This window comes from Herpailurus yagouaroundi, unplaced genomic scaffold (genome assembly GCF_014898765.1).
Source record: "Herpailurus yagouaroundi ecotype Mexico unplaced genomic scaffold, PumYag 67702, whole genome shotgun sequence".
NCBI lineage: Eukaryota > Metazoa > Chordata > Mammalia > Carnivora > Felidae > Herpailurus > Herpailurus yagouaroundi.
Genome location: NW_024420501.1, coordinates 3,289,637 through 3,304,739, shown reverse-complemented (window position 1 = coordinate 3,304,739; position 15,103 = coordinate 3,289,637). Strand labels below are relative to the sequence as shown.

Here is a 15,103-nt window from a genome sequence, read left to right as displayed (position 1 = left end):
GGTATCTGTCCACATTGGTAATTTATCCTCAAATTTTGAAATGTTTTATTCAGGTCTGTTGATATACCAGATTTTGAATTGTTTGTGGGAATAGGTTTGTTTAGAGAGGGAGGGAAGAAGGGGGGGAGAAAGAGAGAGAGAAAGAGAGACAGGGAACATGAGGGGGGGGATGCGCGCCCGGCGGGGGGCGGGATGGCAGAGGATACGAAGCGAAGCAGACCCTGCGCTGACAGCAGAGAGCTTGATCCAGACACGGGGCTCGAACTCATGAACCGTGAGATCATGGCCTGAGCCGAAGTCAACGCTAAACTGGCTGAGCCACCCAGGCATGCTGGTGATGATTTTTGTTAAGTATTTATGGCTTAGAAGAATGAATCCATCATCTCTGAGATCTTCTGAATGTTTGCAAAGCCATCCATTTATTTATGCAGATATTTATGAAATAGTCTTGAGATGTCTAGAGAGCTTTGTGCTCGAGGCATCATTTGAGCTCGTGCCTGATAGAATTGGTAAGACTCTGACGGACAGAAATGAGCAGAAAGGAAATTCAAGTTAGAGCAAACAACATAGGAGCTCAGTCGAACCTGGTTTAACAGGCTAGAGTGTGTTTTTGCATACTTTCAAATAATTTGCTTTAACTCTACAGGCTGAGCTCCACTAGACATGATTGTAGGGCTCCAGCATTGATCTGTCTGAAAGAATAAGTTTTAGACTCTTAATATTTTAGGAGTTCTTCAGAAATTATAAATGCAAATTATGAGACTGAACCAAACAAAAATTTACACATGCATATGTATGTTTCAGCCACATTGGAAGATACTGAAATTTTAATGGGATTCATTTAGTCTAATTTCTTTGTTATTCTCTGGCCAAAGGCAACTCAAAGAAAGTATTCTTCTGTCCTTACCTTCCAGATTTATGCTTAAATTGTCTTTCTGGATGGTCGGCTTTGCTATTCTTAGAGCTCCTCAGCAATGGGGATTGGTTAACTTGCTTCGATCTCTCGTAGAATGTGTTTGGCCTTTTCTGTTTTAAACCATGTTAACTATTTGTTTTGGTGAGACATGAAATATAATGGCATACGTGAAAGGGGCAGTGAATAAGAATGTTTGGTGAGTTTATGAACATTTTAGCTAAGAGTGATGATTCTGCCATCGGATACCAGCTCCCTAAAGAGATGTGAACTCTTTCAAACCTCACTGTTGGAAATTCATTTTAGTAAGTAAAACTATGCCAGATATATCAGAAAGAGTAGAAGATATATAAGAAAACCAACCGACAACATGTCAGGACTCCAGAATTGCTGTGAATTGTAAAGAGATTCTCTTTAGCAAGGCTTCTTGCAGAATCTGTGTCCAGTATTTTTGAAGATAACAAGGTTGCCTTTGTATTCCCAGGCTACAAGATCAAGCAGCCGAGACCATTGAAGCTCTGCATGCAGCAGGTCTGAAAGTCTGGGTGCTTACCGGGGACAAGATGGAGACGGCCAAATCCACCTGCTATGCGTGCCGCCTTTTCCAAACCAGCACTGAGCTCTTGGAACTGACTACAAAAACCATCGAAGAAAGTGAAAGGAAGGAGGATCGATTACATGAATTGTTGATAGAATATCGGAAGAAGTTGCTGCATGATTTTCCTAAAAGTACTAGAAGCCTTAAAAAGTAAGGAACTGCGTCAGTTTCTTATATTTAGGCGTTAGCGTAAGTGTAAGGCACAGCCGTTTGTGCAGAAGGCTCCATTTTCTATGATTTATCATTCTTTGTTTGCAGGTGTTTTATCCTTATATGTTAAAACCTTCCCTGAGGACTTGGCTAATGGCCCATTTGAGATCATGGCACCTTCTGCCTCTCTTTTAATTTAATAGAAAATCCTGTATTTCTCAAGCTTAAGGGAAGTGGTTCCGTTTCTTAATGTTTAGGGTCTGGGTAGTTAGCCCTCAGCACTCATAAGCAAAAATACTCCTTCTCATGGTCTCTTAAATTAGATGCAATGAAACCAGCCTCTAGAACATTTTCTATGCAATTTGAGGTCCTAGAGCCATTTTCTGTGTGGATTTTCGTGCCCCAGAACTCCGAAGGAAGCCAGATACCTGCTAATAACATGGCCACTTCACCTCTGCTTTCAACTAGCTGCTTAGGAAGAACTTGTAGAACTTACGGGTCTCCAGGAAAGCCACTGATGCATAGTAATTCAGTGCCCAGAGGGACGCCTGGGTGACTCAGTCGGGTAAGCGTCCGACTCTTGATTTGGCTCAGATCATGATTTTACGGTTTGTGAGTTCGAGCCCCGCATTGGGCTCTGCGCTGACGGTGTGGAACCTGCTTGGGATTCGTTCTCTCTTCCTGTCTGTCTCTGCCTCTCTCTGTCTCTCTTTCAAAATAAATAAATAAACTTTTACAAAGGTAATAATTCGTGAGGTGCCTGGGTGGCTCAGTCAGTTAAGCATCCGACTTCAGCTCAGGTCATGATCTCCTGGTCCGTGAGTTCGAGCCCTGCGTCAGGCTCTTTTGCTGACAGCCCAGAGGCTGGATCCTGCTTCGGATTCTGTGTCTCCCTCTCTCTCTCTGCCCCTCCCCGCTTGCCCTCTCTCCTTCTCTCTCTCTCTCTCTCTCTCTCTCTCTCTCTCTCTCTCTCAAAATAAATAAAACATTTACAGAGAGATGCGGTAACTTACTCAAGATCACATAGCCAACACGGGGCGGAGCAAGTCTAGCCAAAGAGCCTAGGCTGTTTTAACAACTGTGCTGTGTCTGGATCCCCATCTCTGGCGTTTAAACAAGCTTTCAAAGTGATCTCCCCGTATTCATGAGTCTGTGGCCAATTCTAAACCAGCTGTTGTTCTTCTGGTACTTGGGCATCAGTGAGAGTAAACGTGTTTTTATTAATTGCCTGTCATAAATGTTTCCTTCCTTTAGCCAAGTGGTACTTATAAAGACAGTCCAAATTACATTTTCCTTGTCCATTTGTCTTAGTCTGCTCCGGCTAACGTAACAGAACAGCATAGACCAGGTAGCTTAAACAGTAGAAACTGATTTCTCCTATTTCTGGGGTCTAGAAGCGTGAGGTCAGGGTGCCGGCATGGCCGAGTTCTGGTGAGGTCCCTCTCTGGCAACCTTCCGCGGTATCCTTAACACGCCGCAGAAGGAAGAAGTGCTGATGTCTCTTCTTACGAGGGCGCCGATCTCCTCATAAGGGCTCCACCGTCATGACTTCATCAAAGCCAGTCACCTCCCAAAGGTCCCAGTTCCAAATGCCGTCACATCGGGGGTTAGAGCTTCAACATAGGACTTGCCGTGTGGCGGTTGGGGGCGTGGGGCGTAATTCAGTCTGTAGCACCATTCCGCGGCTCTGGGGCACTTTTGGCAAAGCCAGGGCTTATGAAACATCTCAGCACATTCCCACTTGCGGTTCATGTTCTCGGAGCTGGGCACAGACCTCCCTCGAGTTACAGAAGCATCGGACCCAGGATCACTTTCGCCAGCTTCTGCCTCTGTTGTTGTCCCCTTCCGCTTCAGATCAGCCACCAAGCCTCATTCAGGTTTCCGTTCTCACTGTGAGTGCTGCACATCAAATTCCTAGCAACCCATGCCTGGAAGCCCTTAAGTCCCTCTGCCAGACAAGTGGTTCTCCGTTACCCGCAGAATGAGGTCGCAGCAGAGGCCTCAAGTGACCTTTTCAACTCGCTTTCCTAATGCACCCCAGCACGCATTTTCTCCCCTCACCTCATTCTGCCCCGTCTTTCTACGACGCTGTTCTTTCCTGTCATTTATTGTCCCAGCCTCTGGATTAGTGGCCTTTCAGTGTCGTTTGCGTCTGTTCCGTCACGTAGACTTCTGTCCCCTTAAGGAGGTTTTTCTCTTTTCCAAGGAAAGGTGGGTTAATAATTCTCTCCATTCTTCTTATATGTCCTGCTTGCAGTTGATGTTTACAAATATTGCTTGATGGATTACCGAGCCACTGTTTGTTGCACATTAAGTCAGCTCTGTGAGTAGGGAAGCGAAGGCGAACGCATGATTGGTATCTCTTTAATTAGTGAATAAAACACACTTCTAAAATTACGAAGCAGAACGTGGACAAGTACAAAAGACACTGTAGTACTGCGAGAAGTACAGAATCTCCTGGCCCACCCCTACCCTAGTGAGTCAGAACGTAGCCTTTAAGAAAACTCCCAGGAATTTTACCAAGAGTCCCTTAAATGGTAACCTTCTGAACACGTACAATTCGACAAACGAATCCATGGCGATGAGATCCTGCAGTACTTCCCAAATGGCATCCAAGGTTCCCTTGATTCATCGCTGGTTTTTTTTCTTGATTACAAAAAAATGAAATGTTAATTGGGAGAATTTTCGCAGTTGTAAGTGTCCCCCCATATGGTTTTCTTAAGTACTTGGCACCTGTTCCATTTGTCTTTCCTGGCACCTAATATCTCTTAGTCGTCCCGGCTGTGCGTGAGAATCACCTACAGAGCTTTCTGGAACATCTACCTTTGAATAACCAAGCACTGCCCAAGACTTCCATTTGTCTGGGAATAGGCCTCAGGCATGGGCAATTTTTTAAAGCTGACCAGATGATTCCAACGGGAAGGCTGTGGTTAAGAACCACTAATCCAGTATAAAATGATACTTCTTTAAGGAACGTCTGTCATTACATCAATACATTATCATGGTATTTTTTTTATGAACGCTGCGTCTTTTAGGTTCTCTGTCATTTTTGAGAAGCCAGGTCCGTCGACGAGGCTTTGTCATTCAGGAAGAGAGGTCTTCCGTGGTTTCTGTGCCCAAAGCCATTTTGTCTTTTCCCTGTATTACCAACAAGTTTTCAGATTGATGATTTGTCTTCCTGTCGGAGCTTGACTGACTGATGTGTAATTTCCAAAATTCACCATGAGTTTCTAACACAGAGCCCGCCCGCTAAATGTCCCATTATTTTTATACCTTTTACAACTTAATATCTATATGGGCATCTTGAGTCTCCAAAGATGTCACGGAGAACCTCTGTTGTGCCATTATGAGAGACATTTGCCTCTTTACAGGTCCAGGAACCTGATCGGTGGGGACTCTTACGTGGGGCCCTCCCCTTTGTGGTTCTTTAAAAACTCCGGTTCCTGAATAGAAATGCATAAAAGATTCCCTTACAGCCTTGTTTTTTCTTTTCCAGAGCATGGACAGAACATCAGGAATACGGATTAATCATCGATGGCTCCACATTGTCGCTCATACTCAATTCCAGCCAGGACTCCAGCTCTAACAACTACAAAAGCATCTTCTTACAGATCTGTATGAAGTGTACCGCAGTGCTCTGTTGCCGGATGGCCCCGCTGCAGAAAGCCCAGGTACCTGGACACTAGTTCATGTTCCATTCTGGGGGTTTCTGTACACGTACGGGCAAACAGATGTTCACTTAACTTCTAACTTCTTCCTTCGCAGAGCCCCCTTTCCTTTATCACACCTGCGCAGGCTGCTTCTTTGCGGTCAAATGCGGGAGTCCGCCCGCCAATTTGAATGAACCCGGGCTTCTGGTCCCCTCAAGCCGGCTGTCCAGTTCCTTGCCTTCGAACCTTCTCTAATGAGCGCTTGGCGCCTGCCGCCTGCCGCCTCCATCCCGCCGCTCCCGGCTCCCCTGTCACGTTAGCCCCGTGTGTTCTCTTCTCATCCTATTCCACGGGATGGCCTAGGGGAGAGCGGTGACCTCCTCGCCAGATCCGTCCCGCGGTCTTCTGTGCGCCTCCTCGTTTCCCTGCCTCGGTTCGCACCCTCCGCCGTATCCCCCTTACGACTTCCCTCCCCTGGTTTCTGTCTGTGGTCCACAATCTTGACTTTTTTTTTTTTTCCCCTACTTGGCAACCTAGTGTCTTTTTATTTTGTTCCATCTTCTCACTTCTCTCTAATTATCATTTTTCTCTGGGGCTAAGTCTTCCTTCTGCTTTCTACTTCCAGCCTGTCTCTCTAAACACACTAGTTGGCATGACTCTCGTGGATAGGCTCTGGCCCTGAGTTTTCCTTCACGTCAAATCTCCTATTTCTAGCTGCCTGCTTCACAGCTCCATGTGGAACCCACGCTGTCCTATTAAATGCTAGTGTCCAACACAGGTCTTCTGATTTCCTCCTGCGGGCCGGTTTGTTTTCTCCCTTGTCTTCGTTATTCTCGTTGCCACTGCTCCCCTTCTCTCGCGCCCTAAGTCACCAAACACCTGTGGCCCTTCTGTTCTCCTTCCCTCCCTCCCTCCCTCACTCTATGTATGGTCACCTTGATCCCACCTTTGGCCATAGCTCTCATTTGGGTACCATCCTGTTAAAACGAACCGCTTCTCCCGTCTCGTCTGCTCTGACTCAAGCACTTTCAGTAGGGATGAGGGGCACTCGGGTTCCCCCCTGTTGGCCCTTACTATGTCTGTACGTGCTCTGTGTCCACTGTCACTCCCGTGTCCAGCCCGAACCCTCTACTCCTGTTGGTCGTTCCTCCCGTTGTGTCCCTTCCCCATGCCGTGCTCATGCCAGCCTCGAAAGCTTTCCTCATCTGGGATTTTCTCTGAATTCCTCTCGGCCCTAACAGAAATCTTACTCCTAATTAAACCCAGTTCAAGGGCCATTCCCCGAACGGTGTTTTCTCCAGCCCCTCCAAGCCCACGTTGATCTGTTTGCCCTTGCTTTTTTGTACTTACTGGGTCCAGAGAACCTTAGAGTCTCGGTTACACACTTTGTCGCTTCTGTACACACTGTATTCTTTCATGTGTGTTAACTTTGCTTCCTCACTTTATGCTGCCGCTTGCTCTAGACCCAGGGGATGGCAGTGTCTTTCGCTCACCCTTTACACAAGCCCTCCACCCTACTTCGCGCGCGCACACACACGCGCGCGCACACACACACACACACACACACACACACACACGGCCCATCCTAATTGAGGGCATTGTCTCCATCTACTTTCTTCTCGCTCTCAGTCCCCACCACCATCAGATGCTTTTCTTTTTGTCTTCCACCTTCAGAGCCTCAGTCACCCCAGGTGAGGAAGCGGATCCTACCAGAACCATATCCATAGAAATCTGTCCCTTTGGTCAGAGGCAATATCTCTTTTTTTCCCCTACATTTACTGCCTTTTGTTCAAATCACTCACTAGGATCCTGCCTACTCCACTGCCCAGGAAGTGATGCTTCGGTAGAGTCACGTCTTCCAGGATATCACCTTCTCGTCTGTCATGTCCATATAGGTGACTTCCAGTCACTTCCCCAGTCCAGATACTCGGTTTCCACTTGATTTCTCCAGCTGCTTCCGGAACTCGTCTTCTTGGGTGTGTCCTTACCGTCTCATCCCAGCTTTAGAGCGGGCCATCTTCCTGGTCTTCCGCATCAGTGACCAACCTCACTGTACTTCCAGGTTTCTGGATTCAAAACCTTGAAATCTCTGTTGACCTCCCCCGTGCTTTACCCTTCCGTGTGGTCTCAGTCACCAAATTCTTCCATTTTCTGGGACATTGTCCTATTCATCTATTCTTTGCTTTCCTGCCAGGTCCAGGCCTGGTGACCGCTTCCTGAACTCCTCTCGTCACTAGCCACCTAACTTCGCTCTGGGCCTGCAGTCTTGCTTTTTCTTCCCATTCCTCCTGCACCGTACTCCTACTTTCAGAATATTACCCCCTGTTGATCTGGACCCCGATATACCTGTCCGTGCCCCACCCCACCCCCCATGTGAAAACTCACTGATGTGGTCAAGCCAGTCGGTTTTCTGAGCATATGTTATATACACCTGGCTATGCGCCTTAGCTCATTCCCACTCTCTGGAATACTCCTCCAAGCCCCTTTTCCCCATCCCCACAAATTTTTTTTAATCTTTATTTCTGAGAGAGAGACAAGAGTGTGAGCCTGGGAGGAGCAGAGAGAGAGGGAGACACAGAATCCGAAGCAGGCTCCAGGCTCTGAGCTGTCAGTACGGAGCCCGACCCCGGGCTCAAACTCCCGAACCGTGAGATCAACCTGAGCCGAAGTCGGACACTCAACCGGCAGAGCCACCCAGGCGCCCCTGTCCCCACAAATCTTTAACCATCTTTCGTGATTTCGATACAAGGACTCTTCCTTCCGTAAAATCATTCCTCATTACTCCGGCATGTAGTGTCCTCTCCCTTCTCTGCCATCACAGGCCTTTTCGCGTGGCCAACTTAGCAGCGTTAGGTCTTCTCTTGCACAGATACTTCACATTGTTAGCATTCCTTGTTAATCTGATGATCTGATATTCTTGTATTCATTCTTTATCTCTGTACTTCCATTATCTGTTGCTTAAGGTGTGTGCCCAGCCTGATATGTTGTGTACAGTTGTAGTTGATCGATAAATAGTTTTTAGTAGATTGATTTCTTTTTCATGAAGCTATCCGAGAGATTGAAGGCAAGTTCTTAATCCAGGTGACCCGGGGCACAGTAAAAAAACACCACGTTCATCCGTCTAAATCTTTCGTGATTTGATTGTCCATGGCTATATATCTTTCTATCGGTCCACAAGGACGACCCTTAATCTTCTTAATCTATTTTTATGCAGACGCTGTCACCCTTGATAATGTTAGTGCTTTCCCTAGACCTTTCCTGGCTGCAGTTTTTCTTCCTTGAGGTGCTAATCATTACTGCACATCTGTCCCCGGTGCAGTTAGGTAACCAGTATTGTAGCCCATCGAAATCAAATTTAGGGGGCGCCTGAGTGGCCCAGTCGGTTAAGTGTCCGACTTGGGCTCAGGTCACGGTCTCCCGGTTTGTGAGTTCGCGCCTCGCATCGACAGCGCAGAGAGCCCGCTCCGGGTCCTGTCTCCCACTCTCTCTCTGCCCTTCTCCTGCTCGTGCATGCTCTCTCTCTCTCCAAAATCAATAAGTAAACATTTAAAAGAAGAATACGTTGGACTTTACTAAGAAAAAACACAAATTTAGTTTGGGTTCTTTAATTTCGTCTTTGACTTATTTACAGATTATTTCTCAGAGTCTTCTAAAACACTTTAAAGAGAACCAAGCTGATGGGCGGGAATAGGAGAAAGACGGCACTTCACGATAACATTTGTGTGTTAAATGGAATCGGATGTGGGTTTTTGTACGCCATTTCGTACAACCGAAACCTGACTGAATTTTGTTTAAAGAAAAGACTGTGGGGCGGCTTAACCGTGTGTAAATTATTTTTAATGGCTTATGTCACAAATGGGTTTTATTTATGTTAACTGCTAAAAGCAATTCCGAGGACAGAATTTTTGCAAGGCATTAGTTAGCTACTTCATTATGTAAGCTTTTTAAAAGCTGCCAGATTCTGGGGGCTTGGGGGGGGGTGACACATAAAGCAGTCATTGTCTCCAACCCAGGGTGGGAGGGGAACTGCTTACCCGATATACTCCTACAAGTCATTCCACCGGGGCAAGATGACTTTTATTTGCTGCCCACCCCGAACACAGCAGTGAGTGGCCCTGCGTCATTGACACATCTTTTTTGTTTTTAGGGTTTTTTTTTTTTATGTTTTCATTTATTTTTGAGACAGAGAGAGACAGAGCATGAGCAGGGGAGGGGCAGAGAGAGAGGGAGACACAGAATCGGAAGCAGGCTCCAGGCTGAGCCGTCAGCACAGAGCCCGACGCGGGGCTCGAACTCAGGGACCGTGAGATCGTGACCTGAGCTGAAGTCGGATGCTTAACCGACTGAGCCACCCGGGCGCCCCGTCATTGACACATCTTGAAGAGACACTCAGGGAACAGGGACAGGCTTCATGAACATATCTCAGGGAACTTCCTGCAAATCGCAGCCATCTTGAAGCTGTCCCCATCTACAAATGCAGCTGCCTGTAGCAGAGATTAAGTCATACCGGGCACTGGGAGGTCTAGTGAAGTTTAGTTGGCCGCCGGATGGGTGTAAGAACTTAACATGAGGTAAGTCCCCGGGGATATGGGAATGCGCCGAAGGAAGTGGTTGTGTCCGCGGGGAGGAGAGATGGAGAGCTTCTAGAAGCGTTGTTCTCTCACTACCCACTCTTATTCCGGTAGCCCTATGCGTGTTACCCCAAACCAGCTTTCTGGGTAACTCTGACTCTCACACTCAACACCTCATCTGAAAGGATGTGTGTGAAGCAGTGACAAAACAGGGACACGTTGGCTTCTCCTGTAGGTAGGGGGCAAGGTTTTCTGACACCTAATGCGCGCACGGAACCTTTAGAACCAGGTGGACCCTGGTGTTACGGAGGGGGGAAGGCTGTGTTCTTTTGCCTCTGAGAATTGAAGCCTATTGTACGTCTATGCATCGACTCCCTTTCTGCTTGTTTCCAAGGCCTCCATTTACAGGTGTGAAGAAGGCATCTACCCCCAGTGTGGTATAGCCTCACGTTCTGCTCTGACCTTTTCTTTACCTCTTTCGCACTTAATGTCCAGATTGTCAGAATGGTGAAGAATTTGAAGGGCAGCCCGATAACACTGTCGATAGGCGACGGTGCCAACGATGTTAGTATGATCTTGGAATCCCACGTGGGAATAGGTAAGAAGCCCGTAACGAGATGGCATCCGTAAGGTATCCGCAGCGCCCGCAGGTAGATGGTCTCACATTCTAGAGAGAACGTTTTGGTTGCCCGTCTTGGATTTTTAACTTGGGAGTGATAATCACCAATTGAATGAAGGTCCTCGCCTAAGCATGTCCACCCCAAAGCCCTACCCCCGGTGGGAACACAGCAGCGTAAAATTAGAGGACATCTTTATATCAGCCAAGTAGGCGGAATTTCCCCAACCCGCGGGCGGTACAGTCGATCCTTCAGCGCTCCCTTTGACGGCGTGCATGAAAGTTTAGTGATTCTCCGCCCCTGGCCACATCGCCTGCTTATGTTGCTGCACTGTATCTTCTGAGATTCTTAACCGGTTGGGACTAAGAGATGCTCATTGGTTGGCTGCTTTTCCACGCGGCAGTATTTACGGGCGCTTTGGGCCATAGCGTTGAATTTATTTGTTGGCACGCAGCAACAGCTTTTTCTCCTGCCTGCACCGTTGTTCTCCATGCCAGGCTGCCGATAGGCAGCAATCCTCATAGCCCGGCAGGTTTTGGGGAGAGGGGGTTAAGAGAAGAAATCATCGAATTAAGTATCTTGGCGATTATAATCACCGCAGTTTGCCCTCCCAAACGCTTCCCATTTGGAAGGCACCCTTTTCGGAGCCACTCTGTTTTACTCGTTGGTTATTCAGTGTGGACATGGCCTAAAGCTGCTTGAGCTCGATACTCCGTACTCGAGAGTTTCATTCAGCGAGAGGGCTCCACCGTCCCGCTGGAGCTCTTCAGTTTCGAGCTCCTAGACCACAAAGCCCAGGGCTCTCGTTGGTTCGCTACAGCCCCTTATCTAGTGGCATGGCCATTTAAGCACTTCCTAAGTGCCTCTCAAATCATTTTCAGATTTAATTTGCTCCTCAGGATAATTTTTGCCCAGTAATGATTACAGCAGCGATTCAGGTTCGTTGTTTTATACTGTGTTATAGTTAGGTGCTTACCAGTTAAACTTCATTTTGCTTTGTATTGATCAGTCTCACTGTTACAGCTCCGTTTGGTTAAAAAAAAAAAAAAAACAAAGCTAAACGATACAAGTGAGCAAGTTAACATGTTAACAAGTTAGAAGTGTGCAGATAACAAATTAGGGGGCTGCCTATTTTATAAAATATTCATGCCATGGAGATTTTTCTTGTGTGTTTTGTTTTGTTTTTTAGGTATTAAAGGCAAAGAAGGTCGCCAAGCAGCCAGGAATAGCGATTATGCCGTTCCGAAGTTTAAACATTTAAAGAAATTGCTACTGGCTCACGGACATCTATATTACGTGAGAATAGCACACCTTGTACAGTATTTCTTCTACAAGGTATGTATTAAAGTATTTCCAATTTGACATATCACCGTTTAGCCCGGCATCGTCTTAGGGTTTTCCTCCATTTTACACATTTCTTCTGCTGTCCTAGCACTGAGATTCGTGGCCTACAAAACATACGTGATCTAATGAACCAGCAACTACGAATTCCTTTCCATGCAAGAGTTTGGGGATGAAATGTTTAAGTCCGCCTTCTCGAAGTATAGTTAAACTACCACAACATGTACCCAGGAAAAGCTTCCAGTTCCGTTTTGACAGATGTTTACAACCCCATAGCCACCACCCCAGGAAGTTCCCCTGTGCTCCTTCCCGGTCAGTCTGCTCCACCGTGCACCAGTTACTAATCTGATTTATATTACTGTACGGTATATAATGATGCTTACAACCTGTATAAATTTAGAGACCACTTCTGCGGTTCTGCACGTGAGATTTGCCTGTTTTAGAAGAACTTCCTGTGAATAAAATCACACCTGCTCGTTCATGCCTGTTCCGCTTAGCGTAGCGTTTTTGAGGTTCACCCATGTGTCCCGTATCAATGGTTGGTTCCCCTTTTATCCTCAACGGTTCTGAACTGCTGTCGTTAGTAGCAGAGCCCTCTTTTCAGGTGAGATTGTACAGGCAAAACAGACAGAAGCCGAATTGCACTCACTGAAGGATGCCGGGGCCAGGGCCGCGGCCTCGGGCCACCTCCTTGTCTTGCACAGAGATTTCCTCAGAGCGCAATTTGGAGCGCATGAGTATAGCTCAAGCCACTGGTTGTATGCGTAATGAACTTGGCATGCATGAAGGTGAAGTAACGTCTAAAGTATGAAAATCCTCGTCAGCGGACATGGGCCGGAACTTGATCTCTTGTCCTGTGTTCTGTCTGGTATAGCTTTTAAGGGTTTTTGTTTTTTCACTTCCCACCTTGAAATAATTTCAGACTTTCCAAAAGTTGCAGAGTTACTGTTAACGCCTTGGATAACACACGACATAGTTTTGAAGATCCATAGTTATCACGCCTCCGTAGTCTTCTTTAGTCTGGAGTACGTCCTGTCTTCTTTGTCTTCACGATCTCAGCATACTCGAAGAGTCCTGGCTGCTTTGTGGAATGCCCCTCAATTTGGGTTTCTCTAATGTTTGCTTATCATTAGATTCGGGTTACATTTTGTTAGCACCAGTCCCCCAGAAGCAGTTTCTAACCTGCTCAGTGCATCATATCATGATGGAGGCATATGTTGTCCGTATGTCTCACTCATGACCATGTTCACTTTGACAGCTTAATTCAGATGGCGGTTTGGGAGTCTAAAGACCCTTCGACATCGGTCTGTGTAATTTCCTTGGAAAAGAGCATTCAGCCACTAAAACAGATACTTTGTTTTGTGAATGAAAAATCCATGACTATGGTTCTTTATTCTGTTACTTAGATTGTCACAGATGTAGCCTGTGTCCTTTCCACGTGTCCCCATCGTTTTTCATTTGTCTTTGATTGGGATAAGAATGCTTAGCATGAGCAACTCCCCATTCCCTTCTCTGCCCCACCCCCAACCTTCTTCGAAGACCTACTTCCTGGTCCGCGTGATATTCTAGGCGCATCTTACTTTTTTTCTTTTAATTTTTTTTAACATTTATTATTAAGAGACAGAGAGACACAGAGCGTGAGCAGGAGAGGGGTAGGGAGAGGGGGAGACACAGAATCCGAAGCAGGCTCCAGGCTCCGAGCTGTCAGCACAGAGCCCCACGCAGGGCACGAACTCCCAAACTGCGAGATGGTGACCTGAGCCGAAGTTGGTCACTTAACCAACTGAGCCAGCCAGGCGCCCCTCTGAGGTGCATCTTACATTTTTCGTGCTCCAGTCCTGGATTCAGACATTCTCCAAGGAACACTGGTTCCTTTTATTCGAAAATGGCATTTAGGGGGCACCTGGGTGGCTCATTCGGTTAAGTGTCCAACTCTCGATTTTTGGCTCGGGTCATGATCTCAGTTTGCAGGATCAAGCCCCGCATCGTCGGGCTCTGCGCTCACAGCATGGAGCCTGCTTGGGCTTCTTTCTCTCCCTCTCTCTCTCTCTCTCTCTCTCTCTCTCTCTGCCCCTCCCCCACTCACACGTGTGCTCTCTCTCCCTCTCAAAATAGATAAATAAACTTAAAAAAAAAAAAAAGATGGCATTTAGAACTCAAGATCTGTGTGCTGATTATGCTCATCGCTGCTGCTGCAGTTGGTTCTGGACCTTCTCGGTGGCCAGAGCTAGGACGTGTGTGCACACGTACCCGCAGGTCTGTATCTGCGTAGAGATGCATGTGTACATACACACAACTAGGTCGGGCTGGAACCAAGAATGTGAACTCAGTCTCTCCTAACCCTTGGATCGCAGCCAACACCACGAGGTTTCCTTCTGCCCTTCCCCTTTCCTTGTCTAGGGCCTCCTTTCTCCAGTGGTGAGAACCCCACTTCTCCTGATGCTCAGTCCGTCCACTGATTTGCTCAGTCCTACGACACTCCTAAAGTCGTTTCAGAATTGCTATGTCCTACCCCCGTGAGCAACCGAACTTAACTAACTTGAGTGATATATTTGTATGTACCTGTTTTTGTCTTTAGCCTTGGAGTGTACAGTCAAAATACTGTTTCCAGGGTTCCTTTTTTTCCTTTTCCACCATTTCAGCGTGGTTATATTATTTATTTGTAATAGCGTGATGTTACATTTTTACTTGCATGCCATTTTGGTCCTTCCTCTCTAATCTTGATTGATTTTAATTATTTTTTGACTATGTAAAACATTGGCATCATTCTCAAGACAGGGTTCTCTGAGAATGTTGCTTACTGAATTAATTCTCTAACCAAAAGGAGACTTCCGCAATGGTGACTTTTGTCAAATCCCTCATATATAGCTCTTTTTCCAAAATGAAGCTTTTGAAGTCACCTTGTAATGATAATCATAGGCACAGAGAGAACCAATGGTAACATGTTATGTGACTTATTCCCTTGTCTGTGTAAATTACTGTGTGTCTATATTGTTTTTGGTGTTTTGTTGTGTTTTGTTTTGTTGTTGTCTCAGGACCCTGAGACCAAGGGTCAGATGCTGCACAAACTGAGCCAGCCAGGCGCCCCTATATTGTTTTTATACACTACTGGGTTTTGTTTTGTTTTGTTTTTTTAAGTTTATTTATTTATTTTGAGAGAGAGAGAAACAGAGACATGGGAGGGGCGGGGGGGGCAGCGGGGAGAGAGAGAGAGAGAGAGAGAGAGAGAGAGAGAGAGAGAGAGAGAGAGAGAGAGAGAGAGA

At 46.6% G+C, this 15,103-nt stretch overlaps 1 protein-coding gene across 11 annotated transcripts in view; it reads left to right on the top strand.

Moving 5' to 3' along the window:
• The window catches only part of ATP11C (ATPase phospholipid transporting 11C (ATP11C blood group)), a 107,382-nt gene that overhangs the window by 60,007 nt on the left and 32,272 nt on the right, over positions 1–15,103 (top strand). For all 11 annotated transcript variants that reach the window (XM_040468551.1, XM_040468557.1, XM_040468554.1 and 8 more), the window contains 4 exons: positions 1,398–1,661; positions 5,158–5,332; positions 10,378–10,480; positions 11,689–11,834. In XM_040468551.1, coding sequence (XP_040324485.1) covers positions 1,398–1,661; positions 5,158–5,332; positions 10,378–10,480; positions 11,689–11,834 — 688 coding nt within the window. The remainder of the gene's footprint in view (positions 1–1,397; positions 1,662–5,157; positions 5,333–10,377; positions 10,481–11,688; positions 11,835–15,103) is intronic.